The following is a 23757-nucleotide window of genomic DNA, read 5'->3' as shown; positions in this document are numbered from 1 at the left end:
TGACATTCTCTTTCTCTTGCATGCTGCTTGGCAGTGCAGCAAATTCTTCAAGGATGAAGTCGGCTTTGCTGTGCGCCTGTGAGTGAGGAAGCCCATGGCCCGCTCTCGTCATGTGTCGCTGCTTGTTGACATTTGAGTGACGTGAAAACGGTCACTCACCCCTGATGACAAGAATTTCTCATTTTACTACATGAAGATGCATGTTAATTACTTGGGACACTTCATACGTAAGACACTAGGCTCCACACTCCTGCTGCCCCTGAATTATATTTCCAAGACATTTAGGACAAATACATGCTTTCAAGACTATGCCGCAGAGCACAAGTCAAAGGGTGTGTTGGTGAGTTTGCTGAGAGACAATCTGCAAGAAAGGCACTTGGTACTGGTAAAAAAAAAAAAAAAAAAATCAAATTAACTTGTAAAGTTAGCGCATTCCAGGATCCTGCAATTTTCCCACCATTAAAGGACATCCCATCCTTTTTTGTAAATAGTGAAATCACTACTACAACCGTCTAATAGTACCAAATGATTAATGTAGTCCAGGTGACACCAACATGGTAACTTCAGGCAACAGGTAGGTAGCCCCCCCGTTCCCTCCAATGACCACAAGTAGTGGTGATGGGTGTTCCAAAATCGCTCACCAGTGATGGGACATTTTCCAGGAATGTTGTAGAAGAGATCACTTGAAAATGTAAACACTGACAGGTATGTGTCGCATATTACAAATAGATAGCTTTAAGATATTATGATCAAATTTCTTTCAAGTGTGTATCAAACGGGCGTCCCTTAAAACAGATCGGTATCCCAAGAAGTAGCTCAGTTTCAAAATGGTTGGTGACCCATGATTATCCAACATACCATCACTTAAGGATATTTCACTTTAACTTTGACCTGAGCGGCTAAACCACATGAGCTCAAGACATACACAGAAACATTTTTCATTGGTGCACAACTTTAATAGAATATCTTAACTCTGTACAAATTGAAGAGAATAAACCAAGTTAACAAGTTAAGGCCATTTGTTAGCACAGGACACCGCGTGATACATTTGAGGATGCCAACCACAGCTCAGATGCAAGCGACCAGCTGAATACAATCGAGAGAAGAGGGCGAATGGTTTACTGCTTCTGATGACCTACCAATAGGGGCATCCAAACCAAACAAATTCCATCAAAAGGGCAGTACAAAATACATTGGCAATGTGTTTTCAACAAATTATTGAAAAGCAAACCCACAAACTAACAAATATATTTGAGCAACGTTAAATGCCATGTGTAAGTGGGGAAACAATTTAAGAGGACAGCATTCAATTTGGCTTATTAGGGGAGCAGAAAATATCCAAACCTGCATGCTGTCACATATACAAAAGGTCATAGTTGGCTTCCATCTGTCCTTGTGCAGTGAGACACTGACCGGACTGATCGTGAGCACACACATTTAAATTGGCATCTGACTGCAGCATCGCGGCAAACACTATCCCACGACGATTACATGTTCAGAGTTGGAACTTGGCAGTTTTTAAACAAGAGGTAAGCCTCCACATGGCGGCTTCCTGAAAAGCATCACTGTAATGCTGCAAGACATCAGAATAAATAATTCAATGACAAGCACAAGTATGAAAACAAAACTAAATTAGTTATACATTGTAAAACAAACAAAATAGCCCAGCCAAAGTCAGATTTTCTCAGCAGTTTCCTGGTGAACTAACAACTCTGATGATGTTAAAAAAAAAAAAAAAAAACCCTGAGTAACAGATCCATGACAAATTAATTTGGGAGTCTTTTACATTCCATTTTTCCATATGACATGCTGAGATTCCTGGTCGTAATGCACGCGACTCCACTTTACCAAAAATGGCAATTGCCAGGGCGCGAGAAAGAGGCCAAACAAAGAAGGGCAACGTGGGCAGCAAGAGGGGAAAAAAAAAAAAAAAAAAATAAGTCATGCACATAAAAATTCGGTTTGGTTTGTATCTATTGCGTTCGGATGGATGACCGTTCATAGAAAAGGGGGGGTTTGCTGCAAGATGAGGACTTGCTGATTGGCTAAATTGAAAGATGGCAGGTCTCCTTGTCCACTGGTCACCATGGTTACTGCTGCTTGCATTCGGCAGGCTGGGCAGGTGCTTCTTTCTGCGTGACACAAACTTCAATTATCACTCAGACAAGGAGGGACCGGGGTTTGGCTAAAGGGAGCCACCGGTTGACAGTGAGAAGCAGCTAATAGGATATGCGGCTAGTTTAAACCTGGTTTGGTGCAGCACGAGGGTTGGGGGTTAACAGCCTTACAGAAAACAGAGCAAAACATGAGGAGCAGGATGCCCAGAATGTGAGTTGAAGATCACCGAAAACACAACCCTTGATTACAACAAAACAGAAGCCAAAGAAGCGAACGCAAAGGTCTGAGAAGTCGCAAAGGCAGTTTAGAATGGATGGAGAACGCAGTATGGGGAGGGTGGCCATCCTTACTTCCTCCTTACCTAGAAATGCATGATTGATTAGGCCTGTGGTGGGAGGAGAGACAATGTCATGCACATGTTCCAACAATCACACTGACACTTTCAGATCAGAATCAAGTAGACTGTCAACTTAGAAATGAGGCGCAAGCTCAGCAATGAAGTGCCAAAGTACTTCAGACAGAAATAGAAATTAATCTATGACTTAATGCTGGTTAATTTAGTTCATCTATGCCAATTCACAACAATGGCTATTTTAAGGCTCTTTACAAACAAGCACTTTGGCAAATAAGTCAAGCAAAAACGCCCCATAAGCATGCAGAACAACTACCGCAAGCACTTAACTCATTCTATCCCAATGACATATTAATGTCACTTCACAATGGATCTGAAAAGGTCTGATACTGAATGAGTTAAGAGAAACAAAATAAATGCTTTTTCTAATATAATATAATATAATATAATATAATATAATAGTTGGGAAACACTAACCTAGGGAGTATCTGACTGGATGTTTGATCAATTTTTGGCCCTGCAATAGCATATCTTATACAGTAGGCAATCACTTAAGTTTAAAAAAAAAAAAAAAAGTCTGCAGCGGCCCAGAACTTATTTGTATCGTACTTTCCAGACTATAAGCCTCTACTCCTCCCCTCCCATATACTTTGAACTAAGGCTGAATGATTTAAGAAAAAATTGTATTGCGATTTTTCTGACGGATATTGTGATTTAGATTTGATTTGTGATTTTTTTGAAATAAAGCTTCAGTGCAATATTCACAATTTACAGTAACATTTCCAAAATCGACAGAAAATGCCATTATATAATTGAAAACATTAAATGCTAGTACTCTAACAATGCAACACACGGTACAAGTAAGGCAAGACCAACTGTAATACTTGCCGTCAAGCGAAAGCTAGTTTCGCGCCTAGCATTGAAGCAGCCGCGAAAGAAATGACTTATGGGAGTACGGGCGACAACGTGACGTAGACGCAACGCTTTTAACCAGTTCGGCACTGGATAGTGTGACCTGTGGAAAGTAGCATGCCGCTTATTAGTGAGTGTCAGGGATAAGAGCCCTTTTAAAAACCACAGCTTTGGCGATCTGGAAATCGCGTCGTCTGAATTGCGATTCCGGTCACAAAACGATAAATCGTTCAGCCCCACTTTGAACCCTCCAGCTTTTAATGCGACGCAGTTTATTCACGAATTTTACTGACGAGCTTCAAGCCGCCAGTAGATTTACCCACAGTCCTGTCACATCTGACCAATGAAACTACCAAACACATCACAATGGCCCAAAGAAACTGAGTCCGTCGTCTTGGTTAACATTCATCGGCCCTTTGCGGTTGGAGTTTGCATGTCTCTGACAAACTGTTTCCAAAAGCTGCACTGATGCGTGATGAAGAAGACTGTACAAGCTGATTGGCAAATTTGCCTCATGTGACAACAAGAGGTTGCGAAGTTTCTGGCATGACATTGTGTTTTGACGAAAGTCAACCTCATTTCCTATGAGTGCCAGCTCGTAGTTTCGTGAAATCCTGAGCTCTCGCTGGCCTGAATTACTATTTCCAGAGGCTGTGTGAAAGATGAATAGCGATGACATAATAAATCTAATTTTGTTTAAATAATACTTTTGTTTTTGCTTGTTTTGGGGCTTCTGCCATGACACCTGTAATAGCGGGTAGACCTTTGAATCGACTTCCGTCCTTATAGGCAAAGGAGGAAGTGATGTAGGTCGTAAAGCAATTCAGGACATTTGTATTTCTTTTTGTGTGCCAGGGTAACTCCCTCCCTCCTCAAAGTTGCTTACTGCCGCATACAGATCTCCTCAGGGTACGAGAAAAGTCCCATTTAACTAGTTGTAAGTCAATGTTTCATCAAAAGAGTTGTGAAATGTTTTTATTAAGGTTGAATACTTGCCCAGTGTTGCTTTGAAAGAGGAAATGACTAATTTATGGTAATGTGTAGATTGTATAGATATACAGACCCTGGGATCAAAGTCTCCCTCATCATCGTCATCATCATCGTCATCGTCATCACCGTCATCATCTTGCTCCTGATAAAGAAAGGTAACATCATGTAGTCAAACCAGATTATCAGCAAACTGAGGAAAGATGAAAGACGTTAAAGAACTTTACTCTGTGGCATAAAAAACTATACTGCATCAGTCATTTCTAATAACTCAGTGCAGCTGTGGGAACCCAAATACAAGACAGCTCTCAGTATGATGCAGAGTAGAGCGGAGAAGTTCGACAACCACCGGCAAAATTAAATAATAAATAATTTGAAAGTATTCATAAAAACTAAAGATTTTATCTTCGTATAAGCTACATTTGAATACAGCTCTTTGATTGCATCACAGATTGTGCAGAGAATATGACCACTGAGTTAAAAAAAATGACAAACCTCATCGCCTTCTTCTAGTTCCTCATCAAACTATTAAAAAAAAAACAAAAAAACAATCATGAAGCATCAGCACATGTTGATTCCGCCAAACATCACATCTTTTCTTACACTCTCATCGTCTTCCATTGCCTCTCCAGTGAAATACAGAACTGCTCTGGGAATTATTCTCTCGCGGAAAAAATGACCAATCTCAAAGTCAAAAGCTAGCTCAGAATCTTCATCCTAGGTGGAGAGAAAAAAATAAAACAAAAATCGTTTTAATTACCAGACAATGTAACTGCTCAGGGAACTATGACTTCAACTCACCATTTCACCACCGTCTGGTGAAGCTACAGAAGAAAAGAAAACACGTCATAGTGGATTTCAGATGGAATTACTAGAGCGGATACATGCAACTAACAATTGAAATTGATTTACTTATTTTTACTAAGAACAAAAGAATTTCTGTTTTCTCTGTGGCAGGCGATACAAGCTGGTGAAAATCATTAGAAGGGAAAGAGTAAAACCCATCTTGAATACCATACTTGCCAATTGCTTCTATATTCTATAAGCTGTGGTGTGTGGGGAACTGGTGATCAGAAACACAAGGCCATTAATCACCTAGCCTTAGAATACCAGCTCTAAATCAGAATTGGGTAATGTAAAGGCAGCCTTAGAACTAGAACATATAAATGCCCCAAGGAAGAACATGCCCTTCACCGGAGCAGCTAAGAAAGAGCTATTAATATTATCCAATTACAACTTGATAGCAGGGAGACAAATATGGGTTTAACCAATCAGATGCCAGAAGAAACAGAACCTGCCCATACACGTCTTCTATACTAACAGAAAAAAATCAGAAACTGGGAATCCCCACTTGAACAATACAACCACTCATTATGATTAAGATGTGGCCCTGCCCTTAGCTTGACTATATATTTTACACAAACAATGATTTGGGCAGCAATCATGTTTTTTTTGCTGCTTAAATTGATTTGAAGAATTAAAAGAAAATTATCAGTTGCACCAGTTAGTCTGGGATCTACAAAGCAGTTAACAAATATACAGCAGTTCAGCAGAGTTCAACGTCCACCCACTCAAGGCCTGGTCTTAATATGATCAAATGTGGCGACCTCTGGTGTTGAGTTTAGCTTAAAGCAGTGAGTTGCTTGTGGGCAAGTGTGGACATGTAAAGAGTTAGCTCCACCCCTTAGAGTTTTTTTTTTTTTTTGCACTCAAAGCAAACAGCAGTATGTGCAAGTTAGGATAGAGCCAAGCTGACAAACGTGTGGAATTAAGAATTGAGAAGTACTGAATAACAGCTTTTTGAGAAATATACCAACAAGGGTTGAATGAATGCGCCTTCTTTGCACTTACCTTTGACAGGGTTGAAGAAGTTGAAAAAGGAGGGGTTGGAAACCTGTTTGGTGACTGTGCGGACAGTGCCACGACCTTTGTGCTTCTGCTTTTTCTTGATCGTTTTCACAGTCACATCCTTCCCCTTGTGCCAATCTATCACACAGCTACCGGGAGAGTCAGGACCAAGGTCATTTAGTAGTATGTAACCAAAAGTAGTCGCGATTAGTCGACTAATCGGATAATATGTAAATCGTGGAAAATAGCAGCAAGCTGCTACTCTTATAATAAACTACATACGCTTACAGCTTGAATTCTTTATGTACAAACTACCGTATTTTCCGGACTATCCGACGCTACTTGTTTCCTAGGTTTTGAACCATGCGGCTTATATACAGTGCAGCTATTCTGTGTATTTTTCTTCCACCGCTAGGGGCGTTCTGACCGGAATTACAATACAATAGCCATCAACAGGATGTGACTGCAGGTGGAGGAGTTCAAAAGGCGAGGGCGCTACGCACTAGGCGTTGATATGCGGAAGTAGAGCAATAAGAAGGTGGACGTTAACTTATTCACTGCCATATTTGTCTTTTCACACATTCAATCCCAGGAACTTTTTTTTTTTTTTTCAAACGTTTGGGTAAAAGAGTGTTTAAAAATGTATGGCAGTGAATGAGTTAACTGACAAACTGCAGTGGCAGCGGGCAGTGAAATGAAGATACGTACTTTATTTTCTCTTGATTCTGTTCCGTTTTAAACCAGCAAAGTTGCTGTCATGTTAAAAGGCACTGTTAGGAAAGAATCTGTTCAGGACATACATGTTCATTTACATTTCAAAAACGTTCTGTAAAAGCAGTAAATATCTAATTTTTCAACATAGATAGGTGCAGCTTATGTAAAGGTGCGGCTTATATACATTACTTTTTCATTGTTTTTTTGAAAAACAGTGTGGATGCGGTTTATATAAAAGTGTGGCTTATAGTCCAGAAAATATGGTCAAAGACAATTACGATGATAGTAATCGTAGTCATTCATGACATGTTTATAAATGAGGGAGCAACTTAAATTGATGGAGATACTCTGGCCTTCATTTTTTTTTAGCTTTGTTTAGTGCATTTTAAAATGCAACCAAAACTATACACTATGGAGAGTTGCACTAATACAGTGAAATGATCATGCATCCCGACCGATTATGTCATTTTTATTTACAAACTGCAAATGGGTCTATAGTGTCCATAGGACAATTTAAGGAGCATGCCACATGCACAGTCTCACCCGCCACAGTCAATGATCTCCGGGCCCTCAAACGAGAAAGGCTCTGAAGCGTCAGGCTCAGACTTCATCTTGTAGACTTTAGTGAGGACAGTATTGTTAAAGTAGCCATTGGGCTCAAAGTGGAACTCCAGTGTGAAACTCTGAAAGTGCAAAACACGATAAGAACGCTTGCTATCATATTTAGGAGTGGTCTTTTCAATTAACGCATCAACACTGACCATTGGCTGTCCTGGATTGGAAAACTTAACTTGAATATCTTTCAGGTGCTTGAGGATGGGCTCATCATGTTCCTAGCAGAAGGCGAACGGTTAATACATTGGTTAAGAAATGTGCTGCGAGATACGGGCAAGCAAGTGAAGAGTTAAATGTACTTGGATCATGTCAGTAAGCATGTCTGCGTTCCTGAATATGGTGAGCCAGAAGTCCGGGATGCCTTTTGGGTCTTCCTCTGGTGCCGCATCTTCCTTCTTAGTAGAGTCGATAGCTATTTTTTTCTTTATCTGCTCCTGCAGCAAAAAGACAGAACAATGAGGGGGGGGGGGGGGGGGGAACAAAACTTTGCACAACAGAGACCATTGTGCAAGTATGATTTTTGAAAATGCTTTATATACCTTTTCAATAAGGAACCAAGAGAGACTTAACTGGCATCCAAGCATGAACCCTATTCATTTTAACAGTATGACTACATATGGACATTTGCTTAATTCCCTCTGTTCAGCTCTGGGGAAAACTAACAAATTGTTTTATTTATCTGAATAATGCTAAAGGAGCTGCCATTAGTGGATTTTTACATAGCTGTATAGTAGCTTGATTTTCCATAGCAGTCGTTCTTTAGACCTCAAACTAGTTGAGACTGAAGCAACAGTGCTTCTGTCAATTGCAGCAACATCTTGTGCTTCTTTTAGCCTTAATTAATGATTATGCCCATTCCGAACATGCAGTAGATGTTAGCAAATTGTTGACGTCACCGGGACAGGACAATGTTGTCAGAACACTTTTAAATATGATACAAAATAAACAATTCTATGATAGAATCCACGTTTCTGTGGAGTGTAACCTGAAATGATTCAGTGACGTGTTGGTGCCATTCATTTGCAGTTAAGACACAGAGGGCTGAACACCTCCTGCTCGGGAGGAGTGTTGGAGTCTCTAGAAGTCTTTTATAAACACTACGGGTGTAACGGTACGCTAAATCACATTTCGATTCGGTTCGGTTTTTTGGAAATTTCGGTTCGGTATATTTTCGGTACAAAAAAACGAATTTTTAAAAAAATCTTTTAAAAATATTTTTATTTTTAAAAGATAAAGTAAACTGTACTTTTTTTTTTTCGAAAAAATAAATAAAAGCGAACCATTCGGGTGATATTCTAAGAAATTACACCAGAATAAAAAATACACTAACAATAAAGATCTCTTAATTTTTCAAAATTATTAAGACACTGAAATCTGTAAACACTCAGCAGCAACAGCCTATGATGACCCAGTAAGTATTCAAGTTAAAAGACAAGTTGTCATTACAGTACATATACACTTTTTGTGATTGATAAAAATATATACAATAACAGTTACAGTAATTGCTAACTATATTAAAACTATTTTTATAATGAAAAAATACAGTAACTTTAAAAAGCCTTTATGAAACTGTATACACTTTTCAGGCATTGAAATCTTTGAATTTTGAACAGCATATTGTAACGAATTGGGTTATCTGTGTGGTGGTCGGATTTGTGTGTTGCTGAGTTGTGGTGTTTCCGAGGTTCATGAATGCATCGTACAGCAAGCGAGTGGAGCAGCGGAGAAAGAAGAGCGCGAGCAGTTGTACTTGGATTAATAAAAACGTGATAATTAAACTACGTCTGATGGCGTGTTCCTGGAAGACACTACAATATGAAAATCTCGCTATTTAAGTTGGACGTTTTTGCTCCCTCGTCTAAGAAACATTCACAGTCAGATGATGGCGTGCATGTTAGACGCACTAGCTGCAATATAGACACCAATTTCATGTAGCAATGTCTGCACACAACTTTCGGACTTATTCACGCACCTTTCCCCATCGGCGATGGGGAACAGGACAGCCAGAATTTTCCCAAACAGGAGAACGCAGTGTACGCGGGCACCTTCGAGCTCTAGCTCTCTTTTGTGCCGCCACTCTCGTCTCCGCATGCAAACAGTCAGCGTCCGCGCGTAAGCTCGCGCTAATAAGTGGACCGAACAAAACGCAAGTGGACCGGACCGGACCGAACATGCCATACTGAAAAGTATTAATACACCCGAGTGTACCGTTACACCCCTAATAAACACCCACCACAAAAAGTAGCTTGATTTGTAGCTCAATGCTTTTTGGGAGGTTCAAATTGTCACTAGAGGGGTCAAAGTTGTTCAAGTTGCTCAAAACAGTGACAGATGCTAGGCTGGCAACATATGAGTAGGGTCCAACCCGAGTCATCTTGGTAAGGAAAGCCACACTCTGCATTTGCACCCTGCAGAACTGCTCCTCCAAATAGCACAGTTTCAATGGCGTATATTTTAAGTGTGCTGTAATTCTTTATCCTATAGGGATTTTGACAGAAGCTTGTCAGACACCTTTTATTAAGACCCCTGGAAAATATTGCCAAAGACTGAACGCTGTACTTACAGATAGCTCCTCCTCCTCATCTTTGTCACTGTTCCACTCACACTCAGCATCTGTGGGTTCCACTGTGCCCGTGATAAAATCTCTTCGCTGTCACACACACAAAAAAAATCTGAACTGACAATGACTATTATTGACTACTTAAGTCAAACAAACAGGCATAGATCACAATCAGACTGAAATACACGTGCGCATTGCAATCAAACCCTCTTTAGAGAGGCAAAGTGCTGCACGCACAGGTGCAGGCCAATCTTAACTGCCAATCATGACAGCAACCGAGAATGGCTTGCTTCTTGTCACTAGATCTGGAAATAGCCTTGACTGACAAAACAACAGAGGGCTACTCGTTGTACTAGTATATTATGTAGCACCAACGACGTGGTCTAACGGATTTCAGGTTTGACCAGACACGCGTCTAGTGCCACTTAAGAAAATCGTGTTTGCATCTACAATAAGAATGTTGTGAAAAGACGTACCATCACAAAAGCATGAAAAGTACCTTGTCATACAATGGCCGATAGAGGGCTGCATACTTCCACTCCAGTTCATGGACCTCCTCATAAAACTTGGCTTCAATGTTGCCACACTGCACCTGAAGCCTTTTCAAAGCATGCACTCGCCTCTTCACCGCTTTGGGCAGCATGCTGTGGGAGAGGGTACAGCAAAGTGAGTTTTCAGGAGGCACTGTTGTGAATTTGTCAATCGTCAAAACGAAATGTTCAATATGCGTAGCCAACAACAACAAAAACATTTTGGGCGGTCAAACAGGATGTATGATTGGCGACAGCCTGGTAAATAATCCATCTTATGTATGCCCATGATCTGGCTATTTTCTGTCCTCACAGTGGTGGATTTCAACCAATGTTGAATATAGGCAGAGTATGGTGTCCAAGTTGATGTTAAATACAATGTTCAAAAGAGCATTATGAATTATAGAGGACAAAGATTGTCTCCCCATTTATAACTGTTATATGCTGTAAAATTAAGTATCTGGGACATGTCATCACAGGTCAAAAGTCTGATGATTATGTGTAGACATGTTAAACGCACAAGCAAACATGTTCGTAAGGAAATGTACTCAGATGTCAAGGTAAACATTAGAACAGTGTACACCTCTGTATAGCGCTCGCGATAAAGTTCAAAGAGTCTAACAAAACATAAGCTTAAAGGTTGCCAATGATCACATGTACAAATTGCTTACAAAGCCAAGGTGGTGCATTGCAAGAAAACTGTTCTGTAGTTCAGGAGTTAATGTTACATGCCCTGTCAAAGTATCGGATTTATAGCTCTATATGGCAATTGAACAGTTCTCAGAATTCTATCATCGTGTTGCTGTCAACTCCGGGGTTCAGTGCGGTGAGATACTTGTCACCTGCCTTTTAATTTGTTTTAATGTTTACTGTGTACTGTATGTGTTTTCTAATGAGTCTGTCCTTACAATCAGAGCTGGGCAACGTCTACCTGTCTATAACTTCTGGGCGGCATTTCCGGCCGACCCAAGTGTGCGCAGTCCATCGCTGGTCGATGACACCAATCGGCATCGAGAACATAATTTTCATGTCACATGCAGGCGCCACGCAAGCAGACATGCCGCCAAATAAAGAAAAAATGCCAAATAAAGAAAAATATAAAATAAAAACAACAGACACACAAACACAGAGTGGTGATGGGTTAAATAAAAACAAAACAGGGCACACGTCATTGCATCTGTGGGACCAAAAGGTATACAACAGTTATTTTTCTTTATTTGGCTGCGTGTCAGGAGTGGGGCATCTGCGTGTGACGTGGTACCAGTAAAGTCCGCTCTTGACGCCATTTAGCTGAATCGGACCGACCGGGGGGTCTGAAATATAGATTGGAACTCATAGGCTGACTAAAGCAGAGATGAATGCCCAGCTCTGTTTACAATATCATGCCACACTGATAGCATAGCATGGCATGGCACAGAATGGAAAGAAAAGCATTACTTGACCACCAACCTCTTAAGTGTTTCAAATAATGCAAATCAACAAACCTTTCGACTGCATGCAAGTTAACAGGCTTGTCCGTCTGCCCGGTAGGATTCTGCAATCCCGGCTCCCCTTTACCTGTCAAAATTTGTTCAATAGAGGTATCATTCATTAAGTCATTCAAGCTTGTTCAATTGTGTATTAAGACAACCTTTGACTTAGTAATGTTTCCGTTGGGTGTAGAAGAAAAACTCAAAACGTTGTATTTACCTTTATTGACCTCCATTACAGAGTTGCTGCTCCTTCCTGTGACTTGAAAAAAAAAGGTTAATCTAACACGAGTAGCGAAAGTGAATGATGTTTTACTTTCCGCACAGGATTACTTAAATATATCATCAGAAATAGGGACTACGCAACATTCCCTTACGTCGCTGACTCCAGCATGTGCCACAAAGAAAACAACGTTAATACAAAGAGGCACACGCATTTGCAAAGAGTCCCGGTGTGACGGGCACAGGGTGGCGAACCAGCGCGGGCCGATGACGCACTGACACGCTGCAGGCAGCTGGGCTAGACTACGACCAACCAAGTTAGCGTCTTCTCGCGAGTGAAAGCGCTCTCGCCGCCCAGTGACAGTCACGCGGTGGCATTGAACACGGTACAAGTGCACGATTTCTAACCGTATAAGTTTGGCTTCCTGGCGAACACTTCTTAACAACAAGAAGAATGGGCGGCGTCGCACGTTTGACAGGAGCTAAAGAGCTAGCTGACGAGCAACAAAGTACGAGGCAACGTGTTGTGACTAGTCACTAAGCTGCCACTGTAGAGACAACTATTGTGCAACAGTCATTGTGCAATTGCTAAACGTCGCGTTGGATCATTAACAGTAAAAGGGTGACTTCATAACGTCACGGTGCCCTTGAGTTTACAAGATAACCAGTGCGTTTAGCATACAGCTGTTAGCTCCTCGCTAGCAGCACTGGTAAGCTAGTAGTTGCAGGCTATCGTTAGCACCGCAGTTGCTAAAAGTGGAGCCAAAGTAACTTTGATGTAATTCACCTTAAGTCTTTTAGCTCGCAGTACTGCATTAACTACACGTTTCTATTACATAGCATTGATTAAAGAGACCTTTTTACCTGTGGCGTTGTGCGATCAAGTGGCAATCCTCCTCACGCGTCTTCAATTCTTCTTCTTTGATTGTGTGACACAAATGATATTTCAGCGATGTGCTACTGCCCTCTACCGAGTCAATAGTATAATTAATATTACTTTGTTGACCAGTGACCACGACTCACGCTGGAACCGCCAACCCCCTAAAATATTACATTTTATGAAAAGCCACACGTTCATGACGTAATTTAAACGTAACGTAATGAACGTTGCGTTTAAGCTATTTATCACTTAATTTTCATTTGAATCGACAACGTTAAATATTACTCTTTAAGAAGGTACGTTTTATGGGCTGTTATGCTAGTTATTAGGCACCAAATGTAAGCAAACAGAAGGATCTCATTAAATAAATAAATGATCACTCCTTATTTAAACTGATGTCGTCACAGGGTTGTGATCTCGGACAAGCAGTATTTTAAATAATTTTCTAAACCAGTTTTTTGTAGTGGTTAAAATCAGTATTAGTGTTTCAATTCAACACTTAGACCTCATGTGCAAAGTGAAACATTGTGGACATACGCTCTGTATGTTTGGTGAGCGCGGTTTATGACCGCCAGAGGGCTTCATAGTCATAGTCATAGCTCCTAGTCATAGTCATCTCATACAGTGAGTTTCCACAGTGGATTGAATTTTCCACCGCTGGATAAAATGATGATTGTCATTGCAGGCGTGTATTCAATCCATCCATCCATTACCTATACCGCTTGTCCTCACAAGGGTCGCGGGGCGTGCTGGAGCCCATCACAGCTGTCTTCAAGCAGTAGGCGGGGGCACACAGAGACAAACGAACATCCGCACCCACGATCACACCTAGGGGCAATTTAGAGAGTCCAATCAACTTACCATGCATGTTTTGGGATTGTGGGAGGAAACCGCAGTACCCGGAGAAAACCCACGCAGGCACAGGGAGAACATGCAAACTCCACGCAGGGAGGCCGTAGCCGGGATCGAACCCACGACCTCTGAACTGTGAGGCGGACATGCTAACCAGTCGATCACCGTGCCGCCCGCGTGTCTTTCAATATATTGTCAATATTATAAGTAATTACCTCATATTTGTCCCTATTGATTAGTGAATACACTTTTTCTTATTGTATTGTTAAAACCGACCGCACACAAATGTGCTTTAATTGATCAGTCTTGCCAATTATAGTAAAACCGTTTGTGGATTAGGGAAAGTGCCCTCACTTTCCAAAGATCTATTTATATTGAAATGTTTGACCAATTTTAATCAAAACCAAAACATAGAGTAAGAGTGATGTATGTACTGTATGAGTGGCCATAGCTTGGAGTCACCTTCTGTCAACATGTACTATTATGCTTTTGTTTGCTCTTTGTTGTAAATTACATGTCAAATTAGCACATCTGCAGCCTGTTGACAAATCATTCATATCGAATAGTGACTCTTAATACACAAACCCAACAAAATCCACAAGCAGTGGTCAGCCTTTCTTAAATGATACATAAATGATACACCATGTTTTTTTTTGTCGAGAAAATGTGCTCTTTACAGAAATAGGATATTCCGTATAAGGCATAAAGTCACTAAAATCAGGCCCTCTCTCTGTTTGCTATCAACTGCTGCAACGTGCGCACGCTTGAGAGGAAGTGACAGTACTGGGGTCCCTCAGGGTATGATTGTGGTGACCAGGCTTTATGCCTGTCACAGTGTGACATTTACCAGAACAGATCTGTACTCACAGAAGAAATCAAATGTGATTGTAGCATTTGGGATCGAGCCACGGATGAAGACAAATGTACAATAATAGCTAATTTTGGAAAATCGTGGGTGATTGTGGTGTATTTATAAATGGATTTGGTCTAAATGTACATACATGGACACATATTGGTACTCTTAAGAAGATTCTCGTACCTATCGTAAAATGTGGAGGAAGCTTAGTTATGATCTGGAGCTGTTTGCTGTGTCTGATACAAAGGGTCTTGAATCTGTAAGGGTACATTGAAATCTCAAGATTAGCTTCGGCAATCTGGGGAAAATGTACTGCCCAGTGTAAAACAACAACAACAACAAAGCTATCTACAAAACTTTGGACTATTCTGAAGAGCCCTTTGAAAATTTGTGGAAGGAGCTGAAACTTGAAGTCTGGAAAGAGGAAACCCAAGAGTCTGATAACCCTGATGAGGGAAACTCTGAGTTTTCTGTTTCAAAAAAGGAGGTAACTCAAACCAGAGAAAGGGGATGGGAGACTCTAGTCGGTTTCAGAGAGAAAGGTAAATGGTAAATGGACTGTCACTTGTATAGTGCTTTTCTACCTTTGGTACTCAAAGGGCTTCACACTGTATCTCATCCACCTACTGATGATGCAGCATCAGGAGCACCTGGGGGTTCAGTATCTTGCTCAAGGATACTTCGACATGGTCACATTGGCGGGCGATTGAATCCACAACCTGTGGGTTGGGAAACGACCACTCTATCACTGAGCCATACCGCCGAGTCAGGTAACTAAAAGCAGAAGTCAACCCAAACACATATTTTTAAGAATATGTTCTATGCAGGCGCACTATTTGAAAGACGATATTGTGTTTCTGGAATATGAGTTAAGCAGCAAAATCCACCCGTTCTTAGCCATCTCTGGGGGCGGCCATTTTGTCACTTCTGTCGACTGAAAATGACATCACACACCCTCTGGGCTTAGATAACGACCAATCATAGCTCAGCTTCAGAAAACAGGTGAGCAATAATTGGTCGTTATCTGAGCCCTGAGGGTCAGTGATGTCATTTTCAGTCAACAGAAGTGACAAAATGGTGTGTTAATGGTCTTGGGCCATCTTATTTATCTGATTTGCTTTTATCATACCAACCCTGGCGGATCCTGACGTCCTCTGGCGCCGGCCTTTTATTTATTCCAAGGGTGAGGACCAAAATGCATGGCGAGGCTGCATTCAGCCATTTTGGTCCTCACCTTTGGAATAGCCTGCCAGAGGACGTCAGGTCAGCAGAGACTGTTGATATTTTTAAGAGCAAGCTCAAGACACACCTTTTTAGTTTGGCTTTTAACAACTTTTAAATAATTGATCTTTTCTTTTGATTGAAGATTATTTTTTATCTTATCTTACTGATTTTAGTTCTCTGCCGTTGTCAGCTTTCAGCTCCAGTGTTTCCTCATGGGGGGGGGCCTCCGCTTTGAGGGAGGGGTGGCTGCCCTTCCCGCGGGGGCTGTCATCGCAGGGACTCCTTGGGTCTGGGTGGCCGGCGGTCTCTACACTTTGTGTGGGGTCCGCCTGTCTAATCCGGGCTGGGGTCTGTATGGCGGTGGCGCCCCTGTGGCCGTGGGCTGTCATTCCCCTCGGCGCGGAGAGCTCCCCTTGGGTACCCTTTCCTCACATGGTTTCTCTGTGCCTTGTCATGTCTTTTTAACACATTTTATCAGGTTGTGCACTTTGTGTGGGTGTGTGTGAATGATTGCTGATGTACTAATGGATATCTGTCTTGGGTTTGTTGGGAGGGAGGGCATGAACGGATTTTTTTTTTCTTTTTTTAATTATCTTTATTTTTTATTATATATATTTTTTAATGTTTTGCTTTGAATGTTTTACAGCACTTTGAGTTGCATTTTTATGTATGAAAAGTGTTATATAAATAAAATGTGATTGATTGATTGATTGACTAAGAGAGGTGGGTTTTTTTGTGGTGGGGCGGGAGAGGCGATGGGGGTCAGCATGGTTTGTTAATAATAATAATAATAATAATAGCAGAGTGGTTAAAATGATAGTCTGACTGCCCTATAGGCCTTCTTAAAACGTTTTAGGGTAACTTTTTTTGTGTCCCTTACACTTTAATGGTAGGGCTTAGTGTAGAAAGTATGTTGACATCCTCGTAACATATTGCAGTATGGATCTATGACTTTATAGACATAACAGACTTATAAAAAAGCATTTTGTGAATCTTTGGAGGTTTAGACTTGATTGAAGGCACTATGTTATTCATTAAGACAATGGTAACACCTGCAAATCTTGCACAAAGCCATATTTTACAGCATTAGTCTTTGAGTTCTACACCCAGATAACAACTCTCTTGTTTTTTTTAATACCATGCCCACTCCCTGAATGGGCTGAGGCACATACCTGACTGTTTGGACACAAAATACGCTGCTGCATTTCCAATTGCAGGGATTACATGAATGCACTCACTTTAATTGTGTAAGGAGTGCAAACATTTGCTCAGCAAGACAATATCTGGTCACAGGTCCATACATTCAGTCAGATTGGTTGATAGTAGACACTCTTAAGCATTTTATCTAAAATAAATAAATAGAGGGGGCGGCACGGTGCTCGACTGGTTAGCACGTCCGCCTCACAGTTCAGAGGTTGTGGGTTCGATCCCTCCCTGTGTGGGGTTTGCATGTTCTCCCCGTGCCTGCGTAGGTTTTCTCCGGGTACTCCGGTTTCCTCCCACATTCCAAAAACATGCATGGTAAATTGATTGGACTCTCTGAATTGCCCCTAGGTGTGATTGTGAGTGCGGATGTTTGTCTCTGTGTGCCCTGTGATTGGCTGGCAACCAATTCAGGGTGTCCCCCGCCTACTGCCCGAAGACAGCTGGGATAGGCTCCAGCACGCCCCGCGACCCTTGTGAGGATAAGCGGTATCGATAATGAATGGATAAATAGAGGGCAGCACGGTAGTCGACTGGTTAGCACGTCCGCCTCACAGTTCAGAGGTCGTGGGTTTGATCCAGGCTCCGGCCTCCCTGTGTGGAGTTTGCATGTTCTTTTTCTCCAGGTTCTCCGGTTTTCTCCCACATTCCAAAAACATGCATGGTAAGTTGATTGGATTCTCTAAATTGCCCCTAGGTGTGATTGTGAGTGTGGATGTTTGTCTCTGTGTGTCCTGCGATTGGCTGGCAACCAATTCAGGGTGTCCCCCACCTACTGCCCGAAAACAGCTGGTATAGGCTCCAGCACGCCCCGCGACCCTTATGAGGATAAGCGGTATCGATAATGGATGGATGGATAAATAAATAGATACAGGGTTACAGATCAGGCTAAACAAATTGTTTTCTAAACTGCTATTCTGTGCAGCGCTGGAGCTTATAGCTTATCTGAAATTGTCTGAGATTTTTGTCTTTCTGTCTTTTTTTTGTTGTTGTTGCTGTTTGGGGAAACTTCAAGTGTGCTATATCTTAAACTCATCCAACTTAGATGATATCTTGTGAAAAAAAAAATTTATAGCAATGATGCTGCACAAACATAAGTATCAATAGAAGACAAAAGAAAAAAGAAGTGGTGATTGCACTTCTGTTTCTGGTGATTCAACACGTAACATGAGCGTGCAACGTGGCCACCTCATTCCACTGGGGTATTGGTTTATGTGAATGAAGTGGCAAAACTCCCAGACGGCACGGATGGTATTATCGATATGACAGGAGGACAGAGAGGTGTTTACAAGCCGTCCTGCCCCTGCATCCCCTGCTGTCCATTAAGCCTCTCTCTTCCTAACATATGGGTAATAGCCTATTTGTACACCATAATCAGAGAGACACACACATTCGCACTGACTATAGAAAGCCATCAAAATAAGACACACAGCAAAGCAGCCGCATTGACACAGCTGCAGTCATTATTCACAAGAGGAGGTCTGGGGTGGGGGGTTGAAGAATGGCAAACGGAACTACTGTCTCATCGGATGTGGCTCTGTCACAAAGCACTACATGTGTAACAAATTTAGCAAAATCATTGATCTGGCTTATGGCAGGCTGAGATCTCTGCTGTGTGCAATTTGAATGCAATTTACTTTCATCCGCGCCAATAAACAATTATAATCATAACATCTTTATTTTGTATTCATTGCACACCAACTACACCCTCTGTTGTTGAGATTTCATGACTGAACCTTAAAGGCACTGATGATAATCACCGAAAACACCTTTAAGAACATGCAGCCACACACAATAAGTGACTGCGAGTTGACAAAATGTAAAAGACCAAGGTTAGTGATTCCCTGCAATTTGAGGATCACACTTCTGACAAGAAAACAAGAGTTTATTCATATTTTGACAGTTAAGGATTTTCAATAAAGGGCAAAATAACTTTCAACCAACGGGGTTGTTAACACGAATGGGCTTTAAAAACATTATATGGTAGACAAGGAAATACTGTATTAGTACTTGATGATGGAGTAGTTAATGAGGCTTTAGGTTTGACAATATCCACTTTCTGAAGGCTACTCTGATATAACACAATGGTAATGTACAATGATGCAGGAGATGCATATTATATGATATATACCAAAAACATGCATAGTGATGTTGTAAATTGTTTGTAGGGATGGATGTGAGTGTGTCATGGTTGCTCGTCTACATGTGCCCTGCATTTGACTGGCGACCCATTCAGGGTGTATCTTTCCTGAAGTTTATCTGAAAGATATGTCTGATGTCTGCATCACAGTTGAAAACAAAATGCCCTGGAGTGGTGTTTGCCATTGCCGTAAAGTGTACATTTCCAATAGCCAAATGTTTCCATCATGCTTATTTCCCAAAGTTTTCATTCACGATTCACATGCTACTGAAGAGTATTGAAAAGATAGATTTGTCCAGCAGTACAAGCAGTTGGTGCACATTAGTGTTGTGTTTCTTATCACCAAATATTGGCCTGGTCGCATACAGTGTCATTTTTAAGGTCGGTGTAAATAGGGAGTGGTTTGACATTGTCAAGTGGACATGAAACTTTTCAAGCAAGGACAAAACTAGGTTGCTGTAAGTGTCAACGTTCCCTGATGCTGTATTTACATTTGTGGCATATCATGGTTGTATGAGAACTCTTAGACCAAAACCTCCATAGATGTTTAAAAAGTCTTTCCAGAAGATCGGACGCTATTAGAGCTTTCGACTGTACTGTATATGTTTTCATAATGCTTGGGAGTCTTAAACACAACACAAATGAACTTTGTTGGGAACATACTGTAATTCTCATTCTCTCGCATTGCATGTCAACCAACAAACCAAAAGTACTGAAACAAGGGAACTTGTTAAAGATGTAGGCAGATAAGTAACAACTTGCAGCTGGTATGTGTCTGTGGCCCCAGCTGCTTCATGTTCATCAAGCGCTCGCATGACGCTCCAGGCTGGTGGATGACAGCGGCCCATTAAGAAAAGGTAAATCCAATTGGGAGTCTCTAGATCCACAGACCTTGTGTGTCACTGCTAGAGGGAAGATGGCCAATATTACCATGCCGTATTGTTTCTACTGCCATGACCCCAGTCCCCAAGACTGCAAATACTTGGACAATGTATGCTTACCGTAACCTATACACACACACATATATATATATATACATATACATATACATATACATATACATATACATATATATATATATATATATATATATATATGGGTTGCAAGGATAGGAAAAACATAATCAGCCAATTGATATCTTTTCTTAAGAATGTTGTCGATTGTGCGGTATTCTGGTAATCCAGTATTCATATTATTAAATTCAGGTTTTGCACTCTGTGAAATATTGACGCAATGGGAGTAAAATAAAGCAGAATGTGATCTTGATTCAGTCTCAACTAGTTTAAATTGCATTACAGATAGCGAGCTACAGCAACCACATTGCTAAGGCACTTTTCTCAGGGAACATTACTTCACTCAACATGACAATGGTATTGAAATAAAAGTTCAGAACGTTCCCTTCCCTTGAGGGCAACCCTGTAGACTGCTGGAAAGTGAAGAGATGGAGGTTTGCAAGCAAAGTTGGCCTGTCAATCCCTGCAATTGTTTTCAGCTGCTCGGCCAATTTGCCATGCTCCTATTACTCAACAATCTTTTGTAACTTGAATACAGTTTGGGGTTATTTGCGTTGTATGTTAAATGTTAGGTAGTTTTATTACCCATTAAAAAAAATCTGTGCTGCTAGTTTCCAGCAGTACTTTATTTATTTCCCAGTGTTCTGGCATCCAGTCCAGGGTGAACGCCGCCTCTCACCCGCAATCAGCTGGGATAGGCTCCAGCACACCAGTTACCTAATGAGGACAAGCTATATACAAAATGGATGGAAATTTTAAGATGTTCTTCTTTCATCTAAAATGACATAATACTATTAGAAATACATTAGTCAATTACCGGTATGTGTTTTTTTTTTCCTTCCGTCATGTGTGCAAAGTCTTTTCAGCTCTAAACATTTACAGTATACATTGAATCAATGCAGTTTATTTTTATGTACTGTATGTATGCTCAAGAGATCCTTCATGTAAAATGAAAGTAGTCACAGGCATGTACACAGTTTTACTGGAACCAAAAACATTTTTTGTTCCTATCCTGTTAGTTCTGAGACTGATGGAGCAGACGTTTTTTCCCCCCATCCCGCTGAACTTATGGAACAAGGCACATTAAGTAGATATATGGCTACAACAGGACCACAGTCAGACTTATCAGAAGTGACATTTTGCTCCGTTGTGAAACAAAGCAATAGATAGGCACAGCTTGTGTTGCCAAAGGCACTGATAATGTACAGTGTGGATGCATCACCACACCACTTATAATGTCAAATCTTCCGATTAACTGATGACTCAAAGCACTCCAATGACATTTTACATGCATCTTTATGTAATGTCAAGGTTATTTTGGATGACCTTTGGATGACTAACAAACATCAGAGTAATGCAGATCCCTCCAGTTACTCTCAAAGTAAGTGCGCAGCAACAGCATGACCCACAAGTATGGTGGCACAGAAGGAATATTGATTGAACAAGTAGTTTTAAAACTGTCAATTGACAATTGCAATTCGGTATGTACCTGAATCTAGTAAACTGACTGAGAAAAACTGTAATAGGACGATATTTTGTATGTCCGTTTCTCATCATCAACTTGTGGTGTTGTGATGCTAAACTCAAAGGTGACTGATGTTGTGCAGCTACCCCGCACGGAAAGAAACGTGGAGGGTGATAGACAATAGCCCAGCTGGTCTCGTTAGCTGCAATTAACCCGTCTGTGGTCCCACAATTATGCAGGCAAAAGCTGACACTTACAATGCACCCACTGAATCAATGCATAATTGTAATAATTATCATTCTGGTGTCATTTGCAAGTACCTCTGAAACTTCAAAAAAAGAAGATAGAGTTGGATAAACACAGAGGGTTGAATGGTGGAGAGATGTCAAATCGTCACAAGTCTGACAAAAGTTAGTCTCGTAACTAGATGAGCAATGGCTGGCTAGGGGTTGCTGCAAATGACCCGGCCTCGTAATGACTCATTACTTTGGATTCTACAACACTTATTTTAGTATCCATCCATCCATTTTCTTCTGCTTACCCAAGGTTGGGTCACAGGGGATGCATCTTAATAAGCAGGGAAACTCAGGCGACTCACAGCTCGTGATCACTTGGCTGCAAACCACATCAGTGAAAGTTGTAGATCGCTGCTTGATGAAGCCAACAGAACCACAGCATCTGCAAAAAGCAGAGACACATTACTGTGGCCACCAAACTGGACCCCCTCAACGCCTTGGCTGCGCCTAGTAAATTCTGTCCATAACGGTTATGAACAGAATCGCTGACAAAGGGCAGCATTGGCATTGGAAATAAATTCGACTTAACTGCCAGCAATGCGGACCAAACTCTAACGCCAATTGTAGATGGACTAAACAGCCCATATCAATGGGTCCGATACCGCATAATCCCTGAGCGCCCAACACAGGACCCCCGGTTGGGACACATATCTCCATATCCATAAAGCATATGTAGATTAGTTGTGCAAAGTCCAACGCACCTACCACGACCCTGCCAAAGATGTAGAGCTGGTCCACTACTCCATGGCAAGGATGAAAACCACACTGGTCCTCCTGGATCTACAATTCCATTTCCCAATGTTCCTTCCTCTTCAGAATCTTTGAACAGACTTTACTAGCGAAGGGAGAGAAGGGAAAATTGTGATCCTTTGTAGTTTGGACACAATCTCCAGTCTCCATTGTTTTAGTAGTGTATTCTAGACATTGTGATCATCATAATACAGTAGAATAATTGTTTTGGATAGGTGCAAGCCTAACAGTGAGATGTTTTGCTTCGCATATGACAATTGCCAAAGCAGAACCTATTGAATTCTTAGCTAATCCGAAATTGCCATGGGTACCCTTCCGCCGTCTGTTTATCCGCTTTTTTGTCCGGCCGGACCAAATGTTAAGTGCCTATGGGCCGACACCAACATCAAAATCATTCAATTAATGTCATATTGATGTTGAATTGACATTAGATTCCCACTGGGTAGACTGCTGTCTCGGTAAACTGCGCTGACACAGAAAACTGACATAAGAGAGAAAAGGGGTATCAGTTTATCTTGATTTTCTTTCAGCCTTTAGCTCCATTACCCTTCCTCCAACAAACAAAACTTCCTTGAAGTGGGGTGAATATGGGCTTGTTGCTGCAATCATCATTAAAGGGATCGGTCCATTTTTCAATAACAAGCTTTATTTTTTTAAATCACGAAAATGATATTAGCCCATCAAGTTGAGCCCAATCAAGTGTCGCTTTAAGTGGCTTGTGAATTTTTAATTAAATTTCATCTATTGCTCT

At 41.2% G+C, this 23757-nt stretch overlaps 1 protein-coding gene across 3 annotated transcripts; it reads right to left on the bottom strand.

Moving 5' to 3' along the window:
* Positions 1 to 934: 934 nt before the first annotated feature.
* Positions 935 to 13322, bottom strand: nap1l4a (nucleosome assembly protein 1-like 4a). 3 transcript variants are annotated; one of them, XM_086028547.1, is made up of 15 exons: positions 13192 to 13322; positions 12326 to 12367; positions 12121 to 12193; positions 10606 to 10750; positions 10110 to 10196; positions 7846 to 7980; positions 7693 to 7764; positions 7475 to 7614; positions 6221 to 6366; positions 5171 to 5193; positions 4973 to 5086; positions 4865 to 4894; positions 4446 to 4514; positions 2480 to 2503; positions 935 to 2132 (listed from the first exon to the last, which is right to left on the bottom strand). In XM_086028547.1, the coding sequence occupies exons 2-14, from the start codon at positions 12339 to 12341 to the stop codon at positions 2498 to 2500; spliced, it is 1056 nt and encodes a 351-aa protein (XP_085884673.1). In that variant the 5' UTR covers positions 12342 to 12367; positions 13192 to 13322; the 3' UTR covers positions 935 to 2132; positions 2480 to 2497. The 3 variants fall into 3 exon arrangements, with proteins under 3 accessions (XP_085884673.1, XP_085884670.1, XP_085884672.1); XM_086028544.1 differs by lacking the exon at positions 2480 to 2503; XM_086028546.1 differs by lacking the exon at positions 2480 to 2503 and having other exon boundaries at positions 12326 to 12361; positions 13192 to 13295.
* Positions 13323 to 23757: the final 10435 nt, after the last annotated feature.

Source organism: Filicampus tigris, chromosome 4 (assembly GCF_054856515.1).
Source record: "Filicampus tigris isolate MCC_2025a chromosome 4, RoL_Ftig_1.0, whole genome shotgun sequence".
NCBI lineage: Eukaryota > Metazoa > Chordata > Actinopteri > Syngnathiformes > Syngnathidae > Filicampus > Filicampus tigris.
Note: the sequence above shows the minus strand (reverse complement) of the source record. Positions and strands in the feature narration are given on the sequence as shown.

Coding starts and splice junctions, on each gene's coding strand:
- nap1l4a (XM_086028544.1), bottom strand. Junction 5,194..6,220: donor CTTCTTCAACCCTGTCAAAG/GTAAGTGCAAAG, acceptor TTTCTTCTGTAG/CTTCACCAGACGGTGGTGAA. Junction 4,515..4,864: donor AACTAGAAGAAGGCGATGAG/GTTTGTCATTTT, acceptor TTTCTTTATCAG/GAGCAAGATGATGACGGTGA.